The 25,096-nt window shown below is 37.8% G+C and overlaps 1 protein-coding gene across 1 annotated transcript in view; it reads left to right on the top strand.

Moving 5' to 3' along the window:
* The window catches only part of USH2A (usherin), a 681,643-nt gene that overhangs the window by 537,844 nt on the left and 118,703 nt on the right, over window positions 1–25,096 (top strand). Inside the window, exons 54-57 of the mRNA XM_045081155.1 lie at window positions 2,080–2,278; window positions 14,736–14,843; window positions 22,284–22,467; window positions 23,556–23,713. Coding sequence (XP_044937090.1) covers window positions 2,080–2,278; window positions 14,736–14,843; window positions 22,284–22,467; window positions 23,556–23,713 — 649 coding nt within the window. The remainder of the gene's footprint in view (window positions 1–2,079; window positions 2,279–14,735; window positions 14,844–22,283; window positions 22,468–23,555; window positions 23,714–25,096) is intronic.

Genomic DNA, 25,096 nt, shown 5'->3' with positions numbered 1-25,096 from the left:
ATCTGTATCTTTGGGGTAAATACCCACTAGTGCAATTGTTGGGTCATAGGGTATCTCTCTTTTTAACTTTTTGAGGAACCGCCATACTGTTTTCCAAAGTTCTGCCAACTATTCTCAGATGATCTTCTATAGATCCATAACAAGTCTCAAATCATTCCTCAGTTTAAAAGTTTCTATTTAAATATGACTTTAAGAGCACCTGGATGGTTCAGTGGGTTAAAGCCTATGCCTTTGGCTCAGGTCATGATCTCAGGGTCCTGGGATCGAGTCCCGCATTGGGCTCTCTGCTCATCAGGGAGTCTGCTTCCTCCTCTCTCTCTCTCTCTCTGCCTGCCTCTCTGCCTACTTGTGATCTCTCTCTGTCAAATAAATAAATTCTAAAAAAAAATAACACTTTAACAAAAATTGCCTTCTCTTGAAACACAGAAAGGGGCAAAAGAGCCTGGCTTAGAAAATAAAATGATACCAAGATTTCTGCTACAGTATAGGAAAGAAATGAGCTCACGTAACAGGAGTCAGGATGGAGAATATCAGGGAGATACAACAGATGTTTTGGGGGATGAAATCTATAGGACTTGGTGTCAACCAAATGCAGGGAAATAAGAGAAATTGCTGTCAACTCTATGCAGGGTAGTAAGAGGAAAGTATCAAAGATGTTATTCAAGATCTCTGGCTCTCTGGCTTGAGCAAATTACAGATCACAGTGCCATTCTGGCAAGCAAATAAAAAAATAAAAGAGGAAAATTTGAGTGTAGAAGAAGATTAAAATTTTAAGCCTTTTTTAAGTATATATTTAAGAGAAGGAACAGATAGAGTGACAGAAGAAAATATTACTTGGCACTTTAAGCAATACTGTCTTGTCAGAGTCTAGATTATGAAATGACTGATTTGCTAGAAGGATCCATGTGGGAAGTTGAAGCAAGGAGTTTGAATAGGGTCATTTAAGGAGAAGAGAGAGAAAAAAAAAAAAACAAGACCACAGATGATGAACACTGGGAACGCGAAGAGCCCACAAAGGAGACTGGAAAGAAGCAGTGAGATGATTTAGGAGAAAAATAAAGAGTGAGCCATCTCACAGAAGCCAGCCTAGTCAGAAGAAACCAGTAGAAACAAACACACAGCAGCTCTGATTCTCTTCATGTGGTTACAACTTTATAAGAACAGCATCTTCCCACACTGTGCAAGAACCATCCAAGGAAAACATCAGTCAGATGGGTCCGCCGCCGTGCATATGTGCAGCTTTTCATTCAGCAGACCTCCAGAAACATCTCCGAGCGTGGCACCGTTTAAACAGATGGCAGCTGATTGGCCCCATCAAAAGTTATGGTCCGAACGGTCCTAGAACATTTCCACGTCTTTTTATACAGGCACAGCTCCTGCCTACCAGATGCCAGAACAATTGGTTAAAAAACTGAAACCAGAGTTAATTCTGTGAAAAAACAAATGCAGCTAATTTTTATTCAAAACTGTATTTTGATAATGCTGCATAAATAACCGGTCGACTTATCCTTTTTTCCTTCTCATTCAGTTCTTTTTCCAGAACGTTGGTATAGACGCTATCAAGACATCCTGGGTATTGTAAGAAGACTATTAAAAAAAAAAATCTGCCCATTTATACTGTTCAAAGCATATTATATGCAAGCAAGTTCAGATGTGGGTTTTGCTTCATATTTACTGGTGCTTAAAATGTACAAAATCAGGCTGTTAAAATGCAAAGACACTGATGGGCCATATGGAAGAGAGTCATCAAGAGTTCTCTAGCAAGACAGTCTGCCCGCCAGATTTTACTTGTTTAAACTGAGGGCTGCACTCTGCCGTCAAAATTGTTGTTGAACTTGTTGTGATGAATGGTAGTCTGAGACTTAGGTAATGTATTCAAGGTCAGATTTCATTGTTTAAATACGATGGAAAAGAATAAAAAGAAAAAGAAGGAAGAAGAAGGAGGAGACTGTCTCCCCAAGCCCCCGCTAATGATATGCCAGGCCAGACAACAACATTTTAAAACAAAAGTGACATTCTCGTTGATCAGAATACCTAGTGTCCTATTACCATAAATTGCTGTTTAATTCCTATTTGCAGGTAGTTGCCGCCACGACCCAAGGAGTCCCGGAGAGCGTCCTGCCGCCCAGAGTCACGGCGCCCAGCGCAGAGACTCTGCATTTGAGCTGGAGCGTCCCTGAGAAACCAAATGGCGTCATTAAAGAGTACCAGCTCAGGCAGGCTGGGAAAGGTCTCATCTACACTGGCACCACTGACAGGAGGCAGCATACGGTCACAGGTGAAAAAAAAAAGAGGAAAACCTACCGGAAGGGTCTGTCATTGTGGTTAGGGGGCAAAGCATCCCAGGGGTGTGCGTTTGATATATGAGGTCGCTTCGAAAGGACGTGTTCTCTTGACATATGGTCAGGTCCCACTTATCCATGCTAATAGAAGAGCCCACACTGGCAGCAATAAGCCACAACAGCAGATAACTTCAGAAATAATTTATATTTGGCTTTGATATGCATTATGTGTAGGGTTTTTGCATCAGTATTAACTTTTTTTTTCCCTCAGACAAACGGTAAGATGCATTTTCATTCCCCAAGGATATACTCATAGATAATGGGATGAGGATAGCCAGGAATGTACTGGAAGGCAGGGAGAAATCATCCAGAGGCTAACATTTATCTACTGAGTGGGTAACTAATACACAGAGTAGTTGACAGGTGACTGTGACGATTTGTTATTATTAACATTAATTAATAGTGACTGTATTATTTTTATGGTTTGTTATAACATTTATTACAATTAACTGTAAAAAAATAATAATAGTACAGTATAATGGCATAAAGTCAGATAATTACTAGACGTGATTATAATAACAATTAACATGTTTAGTTTTGAAAGTCATTTCTGAAGAGAAGAGAAGCATTTTCTGACATTCCCGTTCTAAGGAAGCCTCTTTATTACACCACGGTTATCACCTGGTCTTATTTTTGTCATGGATTTCTCACTACCTAATAGTGCTTGTTTTCTGTATCTCCCCCCATTGGGTCGGGGATACCTAGTTCAATACAGTTTGATATTGTTCGGTATAAATCGGTACCTAGTTCCAATACAGTACTTCCTGTTCCTAGAACAGTCCTTGACACATCTGTAGATGCTACACAGAACTACACAAATGTATGGGGAACACATGAATTTCCCATGTGACACCCGGCATGTACTATCTCGTTTGATTCTCTCCACAAATCTATGCGGTAAAAAGAGTTATTACTCGCATTTTATAGAAAAGAATACTTTGAGATGGTAAGTAACTTAGTTCATTACTCAGATCTACTGAATCATCCCAAACAGTTGTGGGAGTTTAGGTTCTGAGGCCGTAGGCAAGAGATTACAAACTTCCTTTTCCCCCATTGTCAGCAGCTTCCTTCCCAGGGCCCCTGAGTGAATATTCTTCTTCCATTGGACCCCTTGGCTTACATGGAGCATTGATACTAGAGATCAGGAAACTTGTGAAGAAGTACAGAAAAGCCTGGGAAAGTGTGCCTGAGTTTTCCTCAGAGGAAGCACAGGTTATACTACACAGGTAGAAAAATCAGTTCATGATTTTGCTCTTAATTCTATGATGCCCTGACACACAAGCAGGCATTCACTGACAGATGCCCACTGTCTTCAGGAAGTTCCAGAAGCCAAGTGCTCTAAAACAAGATTGCTGCTCTCAAGAAGCTTCCAGTGAGGGGCACCTGGGTGACTCAGTGGGTTAAAGCCTCTGCCTTCAGCTCAGGTCATGATCCAGGTCGAGCCCTGCATCAGGCTCTCTTCTCAGCGGGGAACCCCCCACCCCCCGCCTGCCTATGCCTACTTGTGATCTCTGTCTGTCAAATAAATAAATACAATCTTAAAAAGAAGAAGAAGAAGAAGAAGCTTCCAGTGATAGGGAACACTGACAAGTTAAGAACTAATTGCAAATACAGTGCGACCGATACCACAGCAGAACTCCAAAGAATGCAGTGGGGGAAATTCAAAAGAATAACTTGGCTTGGAAAATGGAATGTCAGTTACAGAGTTTTGAAACCCAAGTTAAGACACATTTAGATCTTGTATCAGTAAAGGTTTCACAAAAAACCGGGATACCGTGATATGGAATGTTCTTCTTACACTATATGTCTCCTCAGCCAGCATGGGCTTTGAACTGTGTGAGCTGTTCTGATTTGTATTTTTTTTTTAAAACGAGCATTTACATGCCAACAGACTAAATTCAAATGTAATGTGTACACCAACAGGATTGATAGCCTCATTAATTATAAAATAATTGGGAAGATTTTTCTTTAAAACACCTTTATTCCACCAGTTGTTCTTCTCATTGTCATTTTTAATGAATATTTTCATGTCAGAGAGGATTTCATGCACATCACTTGATGCCAGGAGTTCTCTTTTATGAGGAAAAATATTTTAAAGTTTTTCTATATGGTTTTACTTTTTATAAGATCATAAAATAAAAAGAAGCCTTTAGGATTCATTTGGTTCATCCGTCTGCACCATTTTAAATAGAGGTAGACAGTATTTCCCTTGGCAAGACAGTCCTAAAGAGAAGTGTCTTCATCGCATGAGGAAGCAAACTCCTTAGATCTTAGCATAACCTCACCGAGTACAGCCTCCTCTATATGCTGTCCCTGCTGGATGGCAGCGGGGCTGGGCATTAGTTCATCTAAAACCTGAGATCCATATAATGTTCCTATACCATATCTGCCAAGAAACATTCATTTCCATAGTTCTCTAACTGACCAAATTCACTATGGAAGTATTTTATGATATGAATGACTATTTTATTGCGTTTGTGGAACAAACTGAAACAACCAGATTTACTTTACATTGCATCTCCAGTGTTTGATCAAAGGGCTACCTGTACCCTCTGGGATAAATGTTTTGCTTTTCTCATCATTTCCAAAACCTTGGTATTCCCTAAGTTAACAGCCAAACACTAATGAAGTTGTAGCATCAGTCATCCTGGAACTTGAAAATCTAGGTCCTTAGAAATGACAGAAGGGAAAGCGAGCACCTTGCCTCAGCCCCATTGTCTCCATGCTTATTTTTAATTACCTCAAAGCTTTAGAAACATGATCCTGTAAATGCTTTGTGGGAATAGTGGCGAGTGCACTCATCATGTGAAATCCATAAATTGCTTATAATCCTCTCAAGATGTTAAAAAAAGCATTAAGTAATTGAAGACAGGAAGTCCTCAGTTAATTATTTAGAGGTGTTATCAATGCTTTAAGTAAACTGAAGCATTTTCTGCTATCTCACTGAGCTGAATACCATGGGGACGAAGGAGAAACAGCCATCATCTTCTCATATCCGCTAATGCAAACAGCACATGGCAGCTTGTCAATAAAAGACCTTTTCATATCATTTATTACTAAACAGGTCCACCATCCTGCACAGAACAATTGGGATGTCAGTTATGGCATTGTTTCACTTTGGGTTACCACTGCTTTATATATGGGCTTCCTAGCGTGGGCACTGGGCAGAAGAGATGGAGAAAGGATTACCTAAATAATTAGGGCCACCGAGAACAAAATGAATTAATCATGTCCTCTTTAGCAGCAGATTTGATAAGGGCTTATGTGTCTCTTAACTCTGGGAGAAAAGTGTTTTCCAAATAATTTATTAAAAGTTGCTTATCATTGCATTTTCCTTGAAAAGGAAGACCCACCAGCATTAGGTTAGCAAGGAGAGAGCAATTTGCCTTCCTTTTCCATTTTCTTAGAAACTCATGAAGATCTCCTGTGCTAAAATAGCATACACCCTAACAATGCAGGTTGTAGCAGACAGGCACTATTAATGTACTAGAACAGATATCCTGCACATCATTTTTGAAGGAAAAAAGAAAAAAGGGGACACACTTTGACCATCAGTACCATGAAATGTGGAAATTCCTTATAAGGGGATCTTCTGTTTAGATAATTCTGCTGTGTCCTCCCATGGTAGCTAGCACTTGGCTCTCAGCTCTCATGGCATTTATAATACTTTATCACAATATTCCTTCTTCCTGTCACTATTCCTCAGCTAATAGGTGAAGTTTTCTAAGGGCAGACAATAGCCTCCTGTTTGCCATTGTATCATCTACACTGTGATAGGCACCTAACAGGGTACTTAACATATTAAGCATTCATGAAGATTTGTTGAGTGGGTAGATACTGAGTAGTAAACTAGGATCTGAATGATTTTATTCTGTTTTGATCGTATACAAAAATCATACTGTCAAATACCTCTAAATCTCAGGCGGGAATGGCTACATCATTTTCAGAGTCCAGGGCAAAATGAGAATGTGGGGTCCTTTGTCTAAAAATTATTTAGGTATGACTCAACATCCAAAAAAAAACAAATAATCCAATTTGCCAAAGGTGGCAGAAGACATGAACAGACATTTCTCCAAAGAAAACATACAGATGGCCAACAGACACTGCTCAACATCACTCATCATCAGTGGAATGTAAATGAAAACTGTGGTGAGAGGTCACCTCATGCAAGCCGGAGTGATGAAAATCAGAAACACAAGAAACAACAGGTGTTGGTGAGGATGTGGAGAGGAAAGAACGCTCAAGCACTCTTATGTGGGAACGCAGTGGTGCATTTTGGAGGTGCCTCAAAAAAAGTAAAAATGGAGCTACCCTATGATTTGGTAATTGGGCTACTGGGTATTTGCCCCCAAAATACAAAAACATTAACCAAAAAGGATCCAGGATCGAAAGGATGGAAGCAGCCCAAGTGTCCATCAATGGATGGATTTTTTTAAAAATCCATATATATATATATACATATATATATGTATATATATATATAATTCTTATGTATATATACACAATATAATATATATTTTTATATTATATATTTTAATATAATATATATATTTATATATCTACAATGGAATATTATTTGGTCACAAAAAATAAAATCTTGCCATTTGCAACAACGTGGATGGAGCTAAAGAGTACAATGCTAAGTGAAATAAGTCAGATAAAGACAGATAATGTAAGATTTCACTGATATGTGGCATTTAAGAAATGAAACAGATGAACCAAGGGGGGAAAAGGAGAGACAAACCAAGGAACAGACGCTTAACCCTAGAGAACAAACTAGTGGTTGACAGAATGGAGGGGCTGGGGCAGAGGGTGAAGTAGGTGAAGGGGATTGCGAGTAGAGGACACTTACCATGATGAGCACTGAGTCACATTTAGAGTTGCCGAATCGCTATATTATACACCTAAAATGAATATGACACTGTATGTTAACTATATTTGAACTAAAAACTTAATAAAAATTTTTTAGAAAAGTATATATATATATATATATATATATATATATATATATATATATATGTTTTTTGTGGGTTTTTTTAATCCTTAAGAATGCTTGAAAATAGAGCACAGAATCAAGCCCTGGACCCTCCACCAGGGGGATCTTGGGTTACACACATGCCTGGGAAGCCAGCCTTGATCTCTGGCCGTCTGGATTTATTGGCAGTCTGCTTCTTGAACTGGAACAGAGGAAGACAGCTAGGACGGTAATGCTGTGCTCAGAACAGCGTCCGGAGCTTGCCTTCAGTGCTCTCAGATCATGGCATGTATTACTCTGTGCTGCATTCACTCCAGCTACCTGAAAACTGACTGCTGGGCGTCAGGCCTATCAAAATAGATACAACAATTCATTTTATTTTCATTTTTCCAACCCCAAGGAAAGCTTTGTGCCTGGCTGTTTGCAAAATAAAGGAATAAAGAATAGCATGGCATCCAGCACTATTTTTGCTTTTAGACAGAATATTATAGCTGAAGAATTACAGTCAACAGCTGCCTGGACACTAATATTTGAAGAAAAAAATTTTCCCCTGAAATCTCAGATATTTTCAGGTTTTTTGCAGTCATTGTTTCTGTTTCGTCCCAAGAGTGCTAAAGAACTCCTGCTGTCTCTGCAGTGTGTGTCCTTGTCGAGCTTCTGAGCAGCGTCAGACTTGGCCGCCATCCGATGCCACATTTTGTTTCTAGAAAAGACTCTGCCTGAAAATGTAGGGTAAAAGCAGCTTTGGTCTAGTATAGCACCAGACTCCAGAGAAGAAGGATATTTATCAGAAGAATGTTACTAAAATCAAAAGCAAGTGTCTTTTCTTGGACTATTTTAATAATACTTTTAATGTTGATCTGCACTTGGAAAGAGATTTGGCCAAGAAGTAACTTACTTACCTGGGAAGTGCTCCTTGGGATGAATGTGACTTCTAAGATACTGGAGAGAGGGACCTCAACTAGGGCCTGGAATTTCACACAAAATATAGAATTAAGAAACAATTAAGCTTGTAACAAGTAGTCAGAAGCAGAAGTCATGAGGTTACCTCACAGACTTTTGCAATGCAAGATTGCCTTTGTTTTGGCGTGTTGATGCCCAATTCATGAGCTGTCAACTGAATGCCTACTTGGAAGCATTGATACAGAAAAGAGGTCCAGTGGCTGCTCACAAACAGGCAAGAACTGAGATTGATGAACTTGGACGCATGGCTTCTGAGTTTGGGGTGGCCGGTGCTATCATGAGGAGGGGACTCCAGCATGGGAGCTTCTGACACATTCCTTAGTCCAGTTCCATAAAACAGATCATCTGCAAATGCACCTTAGATGCCTCTAAAGCATTTCCACAATATCTTGGTGTATCAGTTTTGAACATCCAGATTTTCACACAGAATTATTCATTTAAAGCAGAATCCTGCTGTAAGCCTCCCTATCTCAGTCAACACTGCCAGGGGGTGCTGGAAGTTCCCGGGAATCTCCGTGAGCAGGGACACTCTGGAGGGCATCACTTAGTGAGATCCGAAGCGGGTAAGAGCAGAAAGAGGTGTATCACAACGGCAAGATCGCATGTGGATTCAGGGGGGCCCCGCCAAGCACCCAGTTTGGGTGAACTGGTGCTGAGACAAGTTTCTTGCCCAGAAGATGTACGACATCTGATAACTACCTACTGACAAGTTTTGAAAGTAACCCAGGCCTCTCAGCCCTTGAACTCATCACTGACCAAACTGATGGAAAGACTTGCAGAATGACTTATTTTGTAGGACTATTTGGTAATTCTTTAGAAAATAGCAGGTGACATGGTAGAATAACCAGATGGTTGCTCTCAGGTAGCACTTGCTATCTGAGATTATAAGGGACAAACGTCTTCTCCTGACTATTGATCTGGAGACTAAAGAACTAGAAACAAGCTGTTCTCTAAATCGTATCATCAAATGTAACAGACGCTAACATAAGCATTGGTTCTATTTTCCAAATCATATTTTTTATGATTCATAGGCAGACTTTAGGTGATCCTTTTTAATACACATTTACTCTTGAACATAATGTTACTTGAAAGTATAATTATCATGAGTTTGGTTATAGTATACTTCTATCCTTTAAAAGAGAACATGATTCCCTATAGGGAAATTCAGTAATTTGCAGCCACCGTAATCTCCACTGCACTGAAATGTTAAATGCTTGGCTTTTCTCCATGCATTTGCCTTTCTCTGCTCTACAACTCCTATCTCCTACTCTTTTAATTCAATGCTGAGCACTTGAATGATGTTTTCTTTTCTCCTTCTATTCTTGGACTTTAGGATTAAGTTACAGTCAGAATGGTTCCTTTGAGACGCCTCTTTATTTCCCTCTTCTCATCCTGATCAATTCATGAGTCGTTTTCAGTTGGTGTGCCCTTTTCAATGCCTGTTACTAATATTTCATATATATCTCATTTTAAGGACCACCAGTAGAGACTCACTTAAAACGGCAACAAATTCCAGTTGAAATGCGTTGATTTTATTGAGTTTTACGGAGTCATGTATATCAAAGGTCATCCAGTTCATGTAGATCATTTATGCCTGAAGGCAGCCGATGCTTTCCTTACAGATTATCTGAACCACGCCTGTGAGTAATTTAGTCCTCTGAGAGCATGAAAAATCCAAGACCTAAGAAATAGGATGTAGACAATTATGGATTCAGATATTGCCTTCCCTCAAGTTAGTCCGTAGCCCAAACAAGCAGCCTGCACCATCATGCCCACAGTTTACGGGTACGGAAATTGAGACACCTAAGGGTCAGAAAGCTGGCCCGTGGTCGTAATTCATAAGTAGGTAAGGGATTAAAACCCAAAAATAGTCTAACTCCACATGCTTCTCTCCTAACAGAAAGCCTGCTCTGCTTCAGTACATGATTGTGGAAATATTCAAAATGGAAATATTTAAATACAGATTCCCACTTGGAGAGAGATATATAGTATAGATATAGATATACTGTGTAGATATACTATGTATACTGTGTGTGTATATATGGGTGCATATATATGTGTGTGTATATATATATATATTTTCCCCCCCATTGGTCTTTGAGCTACCTATGTCATCATTTTCCAATGTCTCAGAAGCTCTGGGCCACATTTCTCAGCCCAGCTGCCAGACTTCTATCCTGACCTCGCCCAAGCTTGTCTCTATAAAAACAGTTGATTTTCTCCATCTGTGCTCTAGCTCCCTTACCTCTAAAAGAAGCAGATAATTGCAGTGCCTCAGGGAGTTACCAAGGTTTTTGATTGTGTTAATATCCAGGAGTACACAGAAGAAGGCCTGCAAGTGGTGTTCAGTCAACTTCAGCTACTATGTTTTTATGTAATTTTGTAATCAATTTCCTTAAAAATAACTCTGTTTCTCATAATGCGTATTTAATTAACGTACAGAGCTGTTGAAAAATTTCAATACACTTGGCTGTAGCTCTTGTGTGAGGGGAGGGCTCAGGGTTTGGTGTTAAAGTTGTGCTTTTGTCTCTACCCCAGTCTGATCAATCATTCACTGTGGAACGTTTACTTCTCTGAGCCTCAGTCTTCTTACCTGTGAGGCAGGAATACTAATTCCCGTCCTGGTGATATTCAAGCTGAAACCTCTTCACCTCTCCACTAAACCTTTTCATGTTGTTGCTAATTATCTCAACCAGAATCTTGTAACTATCTCTAACATGCATAGGGTAATAACAGCTGCTTATGGTCCCCTTGTGTAACATGGAAGTATCTGAACTTGTGTGCTGATATGTGACATTATTAGTAATTATAATATTAGTATTATTTAGAAATCTTTTTCTAGGAAGTTACAGAAAACTCAGTTCAAGCAGGCTTAACAAATGGACATTTATTGGCTTGAAACTAAAAAGAAAAATCAGGTGTAGACTCCACGCTGAGATGTTTCCAAGACCCAATTTCTTTTTACCTCTGAGGTCTCCTCCATTCTCAAGCACTATGTGGTGAACAAAAAACTACCAGCAATTAAGAATGAAAGTTCATGTTCAAGGCCTGCCTCCCCTTAGTCTAAATGAAGTCACAGACTCAATCCTGAGCAGCTAACATCCACAGTGGAATGTGGAACTGTGTCCAGGACTAGTCAGTCCAGGTGGTATCAATCCTAAACAAGGCGTAAAGCCTGTTGGTAGCCAAAAGACGGGTTTCCATGAGCAAAACTACAGCTCTGTAGTAAAAGGAAGTGTGAGTGGACTCTGGAAGGTAGACATAGCAAATGTGGAGTTGTATGACACAAACTGGCAAATGTGAGTTGGAATGAGGTGAATATGTCTACCCTTGTTCCGTCTGACCCCTATATCAGGGCCAGACACAGTCCTTGAGGACGAACTGCGCATGGATTAGATTAAGTCCATTTGTGCTCCCCTCCTTCACTTCAAGTCTCAAGTTTCCCACTCTTGTCTTTCTTGCTCTTCCATTTTTGTTTCCTTTCTCAAGCTCATCACATTCATTCCTCTTGATGGTTGATGTCTTTGAAAGCCTGTGGATTCCTAAATGAGCATCTCTACCCAGCGCTCAGCTCTGCATTCTTCCTCCCTGATTCTGGTACTCCAGTGGCTTCAAGAGATGCATATTCCTTCACCAGACCTGGCCCCATGCTCTTCAAGGCCAACCCACAGGATCCAGTTTAAATACCTGTAACAGGCTTCTCTGTCACACCTTCCTTAACCTATCAAAAATCCCTGTGGTACCATTTCTAAATAGCTTGTATTCTAGTGTTCTGGGCTATATGTAAAATGGATACCACTCAGTTTGCTTCAGAAAGATTTTGTAAGGAAAGGACAATTTCTATTTCAATATACATTAATTTCCTTTTTAGCGACTGTCCTCGTTGCAAACACATTCAAACCTCTCATCAGCCTTAGAACACCTTTGTAATGACATATTTGCTCTACCTTTTCTAAGATGCATCCTAAAACATCCTCCAGCAGTCACCACTTGTCTGACTCAGACTAGCTAGAGCACAAAATGAAGAGGGCCTCAATTGGGGGGGGGGGTTGTTTGTTTTCGTTTGATAGGAAAATCTAGAGAAAGACCAAGCGTTGCTTCACTTGTATCAGCCATAGTTACCATCTGGCATTCAGACAAAATCTAGAAAATATTTATTGTTTACACATTCCATTAATTTTTGTATTATTTTAATAATGTTCTACAACTAGAATAGAATTGCTTACACAATGAATAAATGTGGTGGGCAGAGATACCCATGGAATTATGAGGAAGGGCTTCTGTTTGGTCAGATCACAATTTGACTGGATGTCATGGACATCATAGCCTGACATCTTTGTGGGGCACTTGTAGGGGCTTCGTGTTCTTTAAACATTATTTAACAAACATCAAACACCTACAATAGGCACTACTGAGAAAATATGATGAAAAAATCCTCAAAGACATAAGCCTTACCTTCTAAGGGCTTACATTCTAAGTGAGAAATTGAGCTCTTCTCATGAAATGGTGCTACAAGGGTCTACACCCCCTTTTCCAGCAGCAAGAGTAAAGAGGGTGCGTTGTCAGATGAAATCAGCCCGCTACTGCATTCTCTGACCTTCACTCTTAGAAGAGTCCTCCTTTTTCTTTTGAGCTCTGTATTTTATAATCTTTAGCATTTTCCCATAAGCTTTTATCAAACATATATGGTTTGGGTTTGGCTTAGATCTTTCATCATATTTCTTATCTATAAATCAGGTAAATATCAAAATTATGTAAATCCTCCATAGCAACCAAATGGAAGATTACAATCAAATAAGTATCTGCATCTTATCACTAAATTGATAAGGAAACACAAAGGGCTTTGAAGCTGAATTCTGAAGCAGCTCCAGCTGCAGAACTTTATTGCTTTAGCAGAAAACCCAGATGACTGCTCTAATACTAAAGGAATCAGTTAAATTAATTTTTTGACTCATTTAACAAGCATCTACTTTGTGCCAGTCATTATTTGAAGGATATGCTGGGATTTTTTACATACAGATCCGTTTGTGCTCTTTTAGAGCTTATGCCCTAGGGAGGAGACAAACAATGAATATACAGACATAATAAAACATCAGATAATGTTGAGGGCTATGAAGAAGAAAGTAATTTGAGGGAACAACAGGTACTGGGTGTAGTGTATATACAGAGTAGTCAAAAATCTTGAGCAAAAATCTACATGAAGCCACAGAGTGATTCATGAATGTCTCTGGAAAAAGTCACCTACCAGAAGAACAATATATGTGAAAATGTAGTTCAGAATTCATGAAAAATTAATATAATAATTAGTAGAGCAGTGCTATCACTTAGCCTAATTATTCAACATATAGACTAAGTCTTATATTTAAGGAAAAGAAAATTTTTGAGCTTCAGCATTATTTGGACTTTCCCAAAAATCAAGGCAAGAAATGTTAGCCTTATCTAATGCTGCTGAGTTTTAAGGTTGGTTCTGCTCAAAGAAAGTACTTCTCTAAGTAACCTATTTCATCTTCACAAGAGCCTTAAAAGCGAGTTGCTGTATTTCCCATTTTTACAGATCAGAAGATCAGGCAAAGAGAAGCTAAGTAACTTGAGTATTCTATTTTTCCTGAGAAATTATTGAGCAGTTACTGGGCTGTGTCATATTCTGAATACCATAGCACTGCCCCTTCATAAAATTATGTTTAATCAATGTGTAAAGACAAAGCCAACATCCCCCCCCGCCCCGACAAAAAACTACAGAAGTTAAAGGTGAGCTGGTACTGTATGGGCACACATGGTGAAGAAGTGCAAAGTTAAATACAAAGGGGGGTGGTGGTATGAATATAATCTGAATATGACTTGAGGGTAAAAAAATTTTGAATCTAACCTTCCTTTTATTTTTTCCACCCCTTCTCATATAAGAAGCAGTTGCAGAAACTAGGATAGTTAGCCTGGAGAAGAAAAGACTCAGGGGGCATTTGATAACTGTCTACAAATATTTGAAGAACTGTCGTGTGGAAAAGAAATTAGATTTGTTCTGTATGTCCCTAGGGGTCCAAGTGATGGAAAGAATTCACCACAATATAAAGAAGGACTTTCAAACAAAATAAGGAGAACTCTAGAGCTCTCTAAAGATGGAACAGGCTCTTTGAGAGATGAGAACTCTGGTTGCCTAGGCAAGGCAGTCTTTTCAGTGACCTCTTGTACAAGAGAATCAGGAGAAAGATGGATGGGTGGATGGATTGCATGAATTTTAAGATTTCTTCTAAGGCTGAGAATTTACTACTTTATTAATGATAAATGAATTTTCTATTTATATCAAGATGCTTGTGAGGTTCCTATCTCCATTAAAGAGTGTTTTCTGCTTTTAAAATTTTTGGAAATCGTATCTACAACTCTGCATGTTACTTTCGATGCTTAATTGATAATAAATAATCCTCTCAAGATGTACTTTATTTCTTGTTTGCTCTTTCTAGGTCTCCAGCCATACACCAACTACAGCTTCACACTTACAGCTTGTACATCTGCTGGATGCACTTCAAGCGAGCCTTTTCTAGGTCAGACGCTGCAGGCAGCCCCTGAAGGTAATTAAAAAATTAAAAAAAATATATCCATGATTTGAGAGAAGTTTTCATATGGCATTTTGAAGTGAATTCTATAAACCCTTTCATTTCAAACAAAGAAGGAGTCAAGTCGATAAATTATATTCTAGGCTCCCATTCTTCAGGTTTGGTTCAGCTATAAGTCTCCCAACATAAATTTTGCTTTCCATTGCTTAAACCTCTTAAATTTAGTTTTCAGTGAAAAAAAATATTATGTACTGGAATATAAAATTCCTCAAAAAATCAGAAGTTAAATATTTCTGGAATGCCTGATATATAACAAGGATGTGCTCACTGCCATAAAGAAGCTACCATCAAGTCAAAGACACAGGACAAGTACTTAAACTTAGGTTAAGAGAGAGAATCAGGGTGCTTGGGTGGTTCAGTCAGTTAAGGGTTGGAGTCTTGATTACAGTTCAGGTCGTAATCTCAGGGTTTTGATCTCAGGGTAGTGAGACTGAGCCCCGTGTTGGGCTCCAGGCTCAGTGCAGAGTCTACTTGGGATTCTCTCTCTTCCTCTGCTCCCCTTCCCACCCCCGCCACTCAAATAAACAAACAAACAAATAAATAAACGTGTTTTTAAAAAGTGAGATAGGGGGGACATGGTTGGCTCTGTGGGTTAAAGCCTCAATCTCAGGGTCCTGGGATCAAGCCCCACATCAATCCCCTGCTCAGCGGGGAACCTGCTTCCCCTCTCTCTCTGCCTGCCTCTCTGTCTGACAAATAAATAAATAAAATCTTAAAAAAAAAAAGTGAGAGAGAGAATCTGAAAGGTGATGTTAAGAAAGAACAAATGGTCAATAATGTTTTAATAATGTCTGGTGACAGATGGTGACCCCACCTATCATTGAGGAATGTATAGAATTGCCAAATAAATATGTTGTATGCATGAAACTAATATAACATTGTATAATAATCATACATCAGTTAAAAAAAATGAACAGAATGCTCCAGTTAATCTGAAGAGGGAGAGATTATAACTCATTATGAAAATCAAAAAAGATTTGATGGAGCAAGTGAGTTCTGAGGAAAACAAGGATTTTGACAAATAAACAGTAGAGGAGATACAGAATCCAACACAGGTTGAGGGGATATAAAATGGGATCATCACCTTGGAAGGCAAATTGGCAATGTCTGTTAAATTTAGAACATTGATTTTCTATGACACAGTAGTTTCACATTCAGTATCTATGCCCGAAAACCCCTCTTCCACAAATGTACAAGAGACATATACCAGAATGTTTATTGAAGCATTTTTGGTATTTTTATTTAATGGAAAAATATCAGAAGCAATTTAAATATCTCTGCATAGGGGAATGGCTATATAAATGCAGGTATATTCACATTATGAAATTCCCATACCTCAGCTTAAAAGAATGAGACAATCTAAACATATGAAGAGGTAATTTAGAACTACATTAATGCATGGTATCTTTTATGTATAAAAATGCATAGAAAATTATATTCATTTCCATAGATAAATAAAAATTCAGAAAAAATTCTGGAAGCATACACACATAACAATGGTTACCAGTGGGTTGGGAATTGGGGTGAGTGTTATTATTTACTTTTAGAAGAAAGATAGGCTCAGAAGCTTGGGATAGTGATCAACTATTTTGCTCATCTTTATTATCAGCCTGTTTTAAATGTGGGGGAAACAGAGGCATACATGAGTTTATAAACAGAAATATGATGTTAATTACCATTGAAGAGTCCTGAACTGCTTGTCCATTACTCTTCTAATGAAGGGGATTGTTGTACCTCAGAATATTAGACCTGAACTTCCTACCAGTAAATGGGGAATAAAATGGAAAATTCCACATATGGGGCATATGGCTCCTCACCAGGATTTCACTAATGATGTTTTCTATATAAAGAATGTTTCATGTCAAAAAGCTTAGTGTTCCTTTGAAAGGAAGAAACCAGCAGTGGATTTTTTGGAAAGGTAAACTATCAAATGGATACTTTGATGATAATGGATAATTTCTAAAGGATCTATCAACCAGTTTTGGCTGCAGCTCAAACCTGGTAAAATAACAGGGTCTCTTGCTTCAGTGTGCTCATCAAATCCATATATTTAAATTCTTAGAAAATATGTGTCTATTTTCCCACTTTTCCCCCCAAAAATACTCTGTAAAAAGCTCAGATTTCATGACTTAAAAATTATAGCTTTCAACAACACAGGGGAGTGTGAGATGAAAAATGTTTTACTTGATTTCTTTTTTTAACGTAGTGCACCTTTCCTTTAACACAAATAACTGTGCACAGGAATAATAAACTAAATGGGCTTTCTTCTGCAGAACAAACATGGATAAAGAATCCATTTTCTGCCTGTATAAGTTCCATTTGTGAGTAACTTGTATGGGAAATAAATGTAGTCTGACTACTTAACTTGGGGGTTGTAGGAGAACAAATCAACAGCAACATTAAGTTCTGTTGTTTTACTGTAACGTGGAAATAAGCATATCATCTCGTGTTAAATTAGTAACCCAAATATAATTAATTACAAAATGCCTATTTGAGTGAATCCAACATAGTTTGAAGGTCTAACACTTGAGTGTCCTAAGCAGAAATGGAGAGAATGAAAAGAAGCATTGGTTCAAGCACCCTAAACTCCTCTCATTTCTCTCTCTCATTTTCAATCTTAAAAAAAAAAAAGCTGATGTACATTACTACCTCATTATAAGTTGGACATAATTCTCTACAGTTTTATCCTCACAGAAAATTTTGTACCTTCTGTCAAATAGGGAGAGTTCAAGTCGGATTTTTGTTTTCTTTTTAGAAGTGCTGCCCTATCGGCAAACTCTAATTTTAGAGTTCAGTTGTGCAAAATTGCAGGTATGCTTACCTCCAGCAATGGTCACATGGGGAGAACAAGGAAAATGTGAATCTTTCTCAGCTGTGTTCCGGATCTCTCTTCCTCTGACTTTTGACATTCCTTTAGATTCTTCCTCTACCCTTTGCCCTAGTAACACCATAGTATCTCTTGGAATTCTCAAGTACAAGCTCCCAGAGTCCTCAGCGCTCACAAAGCCTGCACATAGATTTAAGACCTGTGCATCCACCGATCTATAGATGTTTTCATTTGGGTGTTTTGCAAATACTTCAGTCTCGGTATTTCAACATTTAAAATCTCTCTCCTCACTACCCAGCTTATTTTTTTTCCCTTTTCCCTCCTTCAAGTACCATCATACACCTCATCAGCCCAAAATGGACCTTCTTAATGTGTACCTTTTTTTTTTTCAGGTTGTAATGTGCAGTTCTTCATAAAATCTTATTGATTTTAATTAATTTTAAGTTAATTAATTTTAATTTTTATTAAATTTTATTATATTTAGCAATTTTATTAAATTATAATAAATTTTTAAATTTAAATTGTAAATTAATAAATCTAAGGAATTTCTGAATGTGTACTTCCTTTATATCCCTTTTGGTGTTGACTTAGTTCAGATGCCTTTAACTCCCCATAATTAGTCTTCCTGCCTCTAGTCATTTCTCCTCTTTCTCATATTAATTCTTCTCGCCCTTGTGCCTAAATAGACATACTTCACATTAGTCGGCTCCATAAATTCTCACTTCCTTCCAGGAAAAAAAAAAATCCACATCTAAGTAAAGCAAAATAGATCCCTCAAATTTTAACCTCTGCTATCCATTGAGCCTTTTGGCTTTCCCCACATGCCATCCAATGCACCAGTCATGCTGAGGTACTTGGAATTCTACCATACTTTCCTGTATTTCAAGGACTTTGTGTGGGTCCCCTCAGTTTAGATCTCTTTTCTACATCCTCACTCAGCTAACCCATTTTTTAAAAAATTTGGCTCACATGTCCTCCCCTTCTAGAAATCTGTTTCCCACCCATCCCCGTGTTACTCCAGGTCTATGTTGCTACCCTTCCTAAGTACTCCAAAGCACTATGCTTCCTAAATCATTTAGCAAAGTGGATTTTAAATTTTTATTCAGTCATCTTTATACACCATAATACTATGAGTTCTTTGAAGGGTATGGACTATACATCCTTATCCCTACATCCACAGTGCCTGACACAGAAAATGACACAAAATTGGGTGGAATGTTGGATAAATTTATAAATCATAATAGTCTAGAAGTCAAGGCATCCAGGACATCAGCCAATACAAAACTGAGTCCCCTTACTGGCTTCCAAAAGAAAGCCAATCCATAATAAATACTGGTATTTTTAAATTAGAATGAAGATTTAAAGAGAAGTAAGAAGTGGATAATATTATGTGGCACTCTAAGCAAATGTAAAACAAATCTAATAGACATGTTCTTTTTTTGGTGGCTAATATTGCAAAAGACTTACCACCAAGGTTTCCTTCTGACCTTTCCTTCTTAAAGCTCTCAGCTAGTTTACCCTCCTGCCCACCTTCGAGATGATTTCCTTTTGACCTCATGACCATCCTTCTCCTTTCCTTGAATTGTCTCAACTCTGACCTTCTATTACGTAGGATAGGTTTTTCTGATGCCCCCTGAGACTCAGGCTCACAGAGGAAAGCAGATTCTCTACCTGGGACCCATTAAGACATTTTACCAAAAGGGCATCTTATTCTATCAAAGATTTCTTGCAACTGCTAACATAATAGTGTCCCCATATCATTATATATGTAAAACCATATGGCATGTAGTATATTTTACACATTTCGGTTTCCTCTTATTTCCAACCCGGTAGATACAGGGTTGTTACCAACAAAACGAGAGCTTTCACCAGCTTGCATAAATATGAAACTCATTTTTTATATAAAACCTGAAATAAACCCCAAATCTTGATTCATGTTATTTCATTCACTCCTCTATATCTACAGGCTGACCGACTAATTCAAAGTGGAAACTAAGCAAAAGCCTTCTTAGCACCTTGGTGATTTTTAATACATCCTTAAAGGTGAAAAAGACAGGATTGCAGGAAACAGATTATGAATGAAATTTCATACTTTATCTATTAAATCAACAAATTAATATCATGTTTTAAACAGAACTCTAATTAGTTGCTTGACTCATCTAACAATGACTGGCAGAGAAACTGAGACATAAACATATACTATGATTTGTGGATTTGTCCAGATATCTATTGCAGATCAAAATGAACTACTTTCTTCTTAGAAATAAGTTGTTCCTTTAAAAATCAGCAAGTTTGAGCTGTTTTAAAATCTATCTTGATTTTCCTTGATTCTTTAGGATGTTCCTAAATAAATTGCATTTTAATGTCCTGAAATTTTTTCTTTTAAAAGTGTTGAAATCTTATCCTGTACTGAATAACTTACACCAGAGATGAAATCAACCAAAAACTATTGATTACAGGGAACCTAATAGTTCATGCGTTCTTAAAAGCTGAAGAAGAGAATTACAGTGTCCGTTCAGAGGATACCTAGATGACGACATGAAATGGCTGGATTGATCTTCCTCATTGCCTAGGTTCCCCATCGACATGTTTGTACATCTGTAAGAGTATCTGAATGTTTGACCTTGAATGACAGTTGTCTGTGTATTTATTTTAACTTTTACAGAGGAGAGTAAACTCCTTGTAAGAATGAGCCACATCTTACTCATGCCTACATTCTCCGGAACTGCCTACAGTGCTTAACATAGTAATTTGTGTGTATTTATAATTAATTTCCTTACTCAGTATCAACTAGGCATTGTACTACTATGCATTAAGATACCTTGACAAATAAGACAGAGGAGATTCTTGTCCTCATGAAACTAACTTTATATTGAAGCAGATCGTGCAGTGATAATGTAGAAATAATGATACTATCAAGAAAAATTATTATGATATTATCAGTGTTAAAGGAAAATAGAAAAGGTCCTAGGATAGAGAGAAAGTAGGTTGGGGTCACTTGAGATAAGATTAAAGTTATCATTAGAGAAGTTTGGTCAAATAAGACCTCCCTGTGAAGATGATACTCACACAGCTCACTGAACTATGAAAATAAATTGAAAAAATGTCATGTTGTCATAACCAAAAGTTCCAGGCAGAAGGAATGGAAGTGTGGAAGGTTAGAGGTGAGAAAGAACTGGAAGCATTCTAGGGATAGAGAGGAGTCTGCTGTGGCTGGAGCCAGGTAGATCATAACCAGAAAATATGTAGGATTGTTGAGGTTATCGTAAGGAATTGGAATTATATGAATAATTTCAAAAGGGTTGTATGTTTTACCAAGATTACAATGACTTATATATATACTTCATATTCTTCTTTAAGATTTTATTTATTTATTTGAGATAGAGAGTGAGCAAGAGAGCAGGAGCCGGGGAGCAGAGGGAGAGGGAGAAGCAGGCTCCCCGCTAAGGAGGGAGCTTGATGCAGGGCTCAGTCCCAGGACCCTGGGATCATGACCTGAGCCGAAGGCAGATGCTTAACTAACTGAGCCACCCGGGTGCTCTGATATATTTTATCTACTTTTATGAAGATTACGTGAAATAGAGAAGGGCAAGATTTAAAACTCAGAGACCAGATTAGAGGCTATGCTAGAGGTTCATAAGAGAAAAATGCAGCTTGGATCAGAAGAGATGGCACTAAATGTATAGAGAACTAGAGGCATTCAAGGTAGAATGAGCAGGATTTGCATTTGAAGCTGAAAAAATGGGAGCCTCAAGAATAATATTTTTTTGTGTTTTGACCAAGAAAAGGAATAGAGGGACAAAATCGGGAGATGAATAGATTATAACAGAAGAACCAAGAGTTCTGTTTTAGATGTTTTAAGTTTTGATACTTTATTAGTCATCTACATGGAGGTGTCAGGTTGACAGCTGGGTTCAGGAGTCTGAAGCTCAAGGGAGTTTTAGTTTAGAGATATGCAATTGGTAGTGTTCAGAGTGAGGTGAAGATCACCTCGAAAGTGAATGTTGGAAAACAAGAGGAGAAGAAAGAAGAGGGAGCACTAAGGGAGAGGAGAAAGCCTAGGTCTCGGAGGCCCATTTTTGAGATCCAGTAGGGGGAGAGAAGCCAGTAAATGAGAGAAAAGAGGAAAAGAGGCACAGCACATTGTATCAGAGAGACAAAGGCAAAGTATGTTATTCATTGAATTTGATAATTCAAGTAAATACTACTTTATGATTACTTCCACATATTCCAAGTCTATAGGCATCGAAGTTTAAAATTCCTGGGTAGTATTTCAGGCCTTGATTAAACTCAGGGTCACAGCCGATACAGAGAAATCTTCCTCCACTCAATGTCTGACATTCACTTTCTAAAGATAATTTACAAATAAAATAAAGCACTAAAAAGTGTATTTATACCCAACTGTATATTTTACCTCTAAAGTAAGGAAAATGTATTTTGGTTGCTTCACCCTGAGATTTTTTTAACAACAGACAAAAATATCATAAGATGTGAGGTTGTGGTTTGACTTTTGATAAGGTATATATTTTATTCAAACAGTAAAACCTCATTGTGTTATTTTTTTCCAGGGGTTTGGGTGACACCTCGACACATTATCATCAATTCCACAACAGTGGAGTTATTTTGGAGTCCGCCAGAAAAGCCCAATGGCCTCATCTCTCAGTATCAATTGAGTCGTAACGGAACCTTGGTTTTCCTGGGTGGCACTGAGGAGCAGAATTTCACTGATAAAAACCTCGAGCCCAACAGCAGGTGAACTAAAGAAAAATTTTACTGATCATATATTTAGAATTTAAAATTCTTCAGCGCTGAAAAGAGTGCACCTCAAAATGAAACAATAATAAATTAATTGGATGATTAATCTCTGTGTTCAGTAGCCATTCCATAACTGATTAGATCTTTTAATTCATTTCAGATGTTGAAGACTCAAGTGCTAACTCATAACTTTAGTCTTTAGAGTACATGACATCTTTTAAGTATATAAAATATACTAAGTATTAAACTTTAAAAAAAATTATCAAATTATCTTCAAAAACATGCATTCCTAAGCTAGCAATAAAAAAGATTTAAAGAGTTTTGTTTTACATCAACTAACTTTTCTTCTAATATAATGTTTTCTCTGCTTGCTGCACTCTGTATAGGTATGAATGGTTTTGGGGGGAAATTTCCACATATTTGCAATTCATTCCGATTCATATCTCAGCAGAAACAAAATGTATCTTAGATCAACAGATGTTTTACTGCAGAGAGTAGAGATCAATTCAGTTTTATTGTAGAGAGTAAGCAGATCAATTTAGAAACATCTTCCTCTAAACATATTTCCCTGAATTCCAACCTAGGTAAAAATGGCAAAGATTGGGGCACCTGGGTGGCTCAGTGGGATAAGTCTCTGCCTTCACCTTGGATCATGATCTCAGGGTCCTGGGATCGAGCCCCGGATTGGGCTCTCTGCTCAGCGAGGAACCTGCTTCCCTACCTCTCTCTCTGCCTACCTCTCTGCAAACTTGTGATCTCTGTCAAAGAAATAAATAAAATCTAAAAAAAAAATGGAGAAGATTAATTTGAATCCTTCACAATCTACTGGCAAACTCAAAGACTTTCCTGAAATCTAATTGATTACTAGCAGGTTAAAAATAAAGTGGGAAGGGGCAGAAATAGTGACAGTCTAGAGTGATGCCTATTCTGGAAAAATTATCAAGTCAACAATGATGTTTCTGGACAGGGAGCAGAAAATTTGCAATTTGTCATAATTTAGGACTAAGCAATGGAGAGAAAGCCCAACAACCGTTGTTCAAGTTTTTTGTGCATTGCCTTATCACAATCCTTTCTTTTTAATATAGATACATTTATAAATTGGAAGCCACAACTGGAGGTGGCAGCAATCCTAGTGATGATTACATTGTACAAACACCTATACTGACACCAGAAGAAATCCAGCCTCCATATAATATCACAGTAATCGGGCCTTATTCCATATTTGTAGCTTGGACCCCACCAGGTAAAGAAATAAAATTGTGTGTGTGTGTGTGCGCGGGCATGTATGCACATGCATATGTGTATGTAAAACATTTCAGAGAAAGTTAATTGAAGATAAGGAGGGAAATGTAAATTTAGTAAAGCAAAAGGAAATAGCCTGTCTCCTGGATAAGTACAAACAGAATAATACAAACCAATTCCTAAGTCTATACATAAATAAGTATATGCATATATACATACAGATACAGATGTAGGCATGTAGATAAAGATATATAGATACATAGATATATTCTTTTCTTTAAAAGTAATACTTTCTTTTAAGTACTAAAATCTGCCTTCTTATTTATATACAACCCAGGTAAGTCACATAGATCTGAATGACCTCAAACATTCATTCTGCAGGACTCCCAAGATTGGATCATTGATGTTAGATGATTCAGCCTTTATTATAGCAGTGAGTAAGGAATTCAGAAAGACAGTAGTTACTCTACCCTTTCTATTAGATTGTGGCCAGTTATGGTAGTTGAATTTTGCCCCTCTAAACTATATAGACTCGATTGTGCCATTCAGTCACTAGTGGGTTGCTTTTATGGCTTAGTGAATTATTATATTTTGATGTAAGCTTCATCCTTAGGTACAAATCTGATTGCATTAACACCGTGGAATAGGGATTAAAGTGAAATCTCCTTGCTCTGTCTTTTAACATAAGGAAAGTATGGAAATGCTGTTGCAGTAAAATTTAAAATGGATTAAGGTGTTAAATTCACTTCAAAATGTGATTTTATCTCTAATATCTAGTCTTCAGATAAAATTGACACAAATTTCTATTATCTCCATTGGAATAAGTTTAGCTACAGTCGAACATGCACTGAAAACAATTGGTGAGCAACTATGTTGGCCATCAGCAAGTCCATTCCATAAAATAATTAGCAAAGATATATTTTTCATTTACTTGAATGATTATCTCAGCCAAAAACTTGTACTTTTGAAAAAGTACCATACCAATTCATGATAAAAACCCTCAACAAAGTGGTTATAGAGGGAACATACCTCAACATAATAATGACCATATATGAAAAACCCACAGCAAACATCAGACTTAATGAAGAAAAACTGAGAGCTTTTCCCCCAAAGGTCAAGAACAAGACAAAGAGGTCCATTCTCACCGCTTTTAGTCAATATAGTACTGGAAGTCCTAGCCACAACAATTAGACAACAAAAAGAAATAGAAGACATCCAAATTGGTAAGGAAGATGTAAAGCTTTCACTATGTGCAGATGACATGAAACTCTATATAGAAAACCTAAAAGACTCCACCAAAAGACTATTAGAACTAAAAAATGAATTCAGTAAAGTTTGCAGGATAAAAATCAATGTACAGAAATATGTTGCATTTCTATGCACC

This window comes from Mustela putorius, unplaced genomic scaffold (assembly GCF_011764305.1).
Source record: "Mustela putorius furo isolate JIRA1106 unplaced genomic scaffold, ASM1176430v1.1 tig00000508_pilon_pilon_pilon, whole genome shotgun sequence".
Taxonomy (NCBI): Eukaryota; Metazoa; Chordata; class Mammalia; order Carnivora; family Mustelidae; genus Mustela; species Mustela putorius.
The sequence above is the reverse complement of the archived record's forward strand: the minus strand, read 5'-3'. Positions and strand labels throughout refer to the sequence as shown.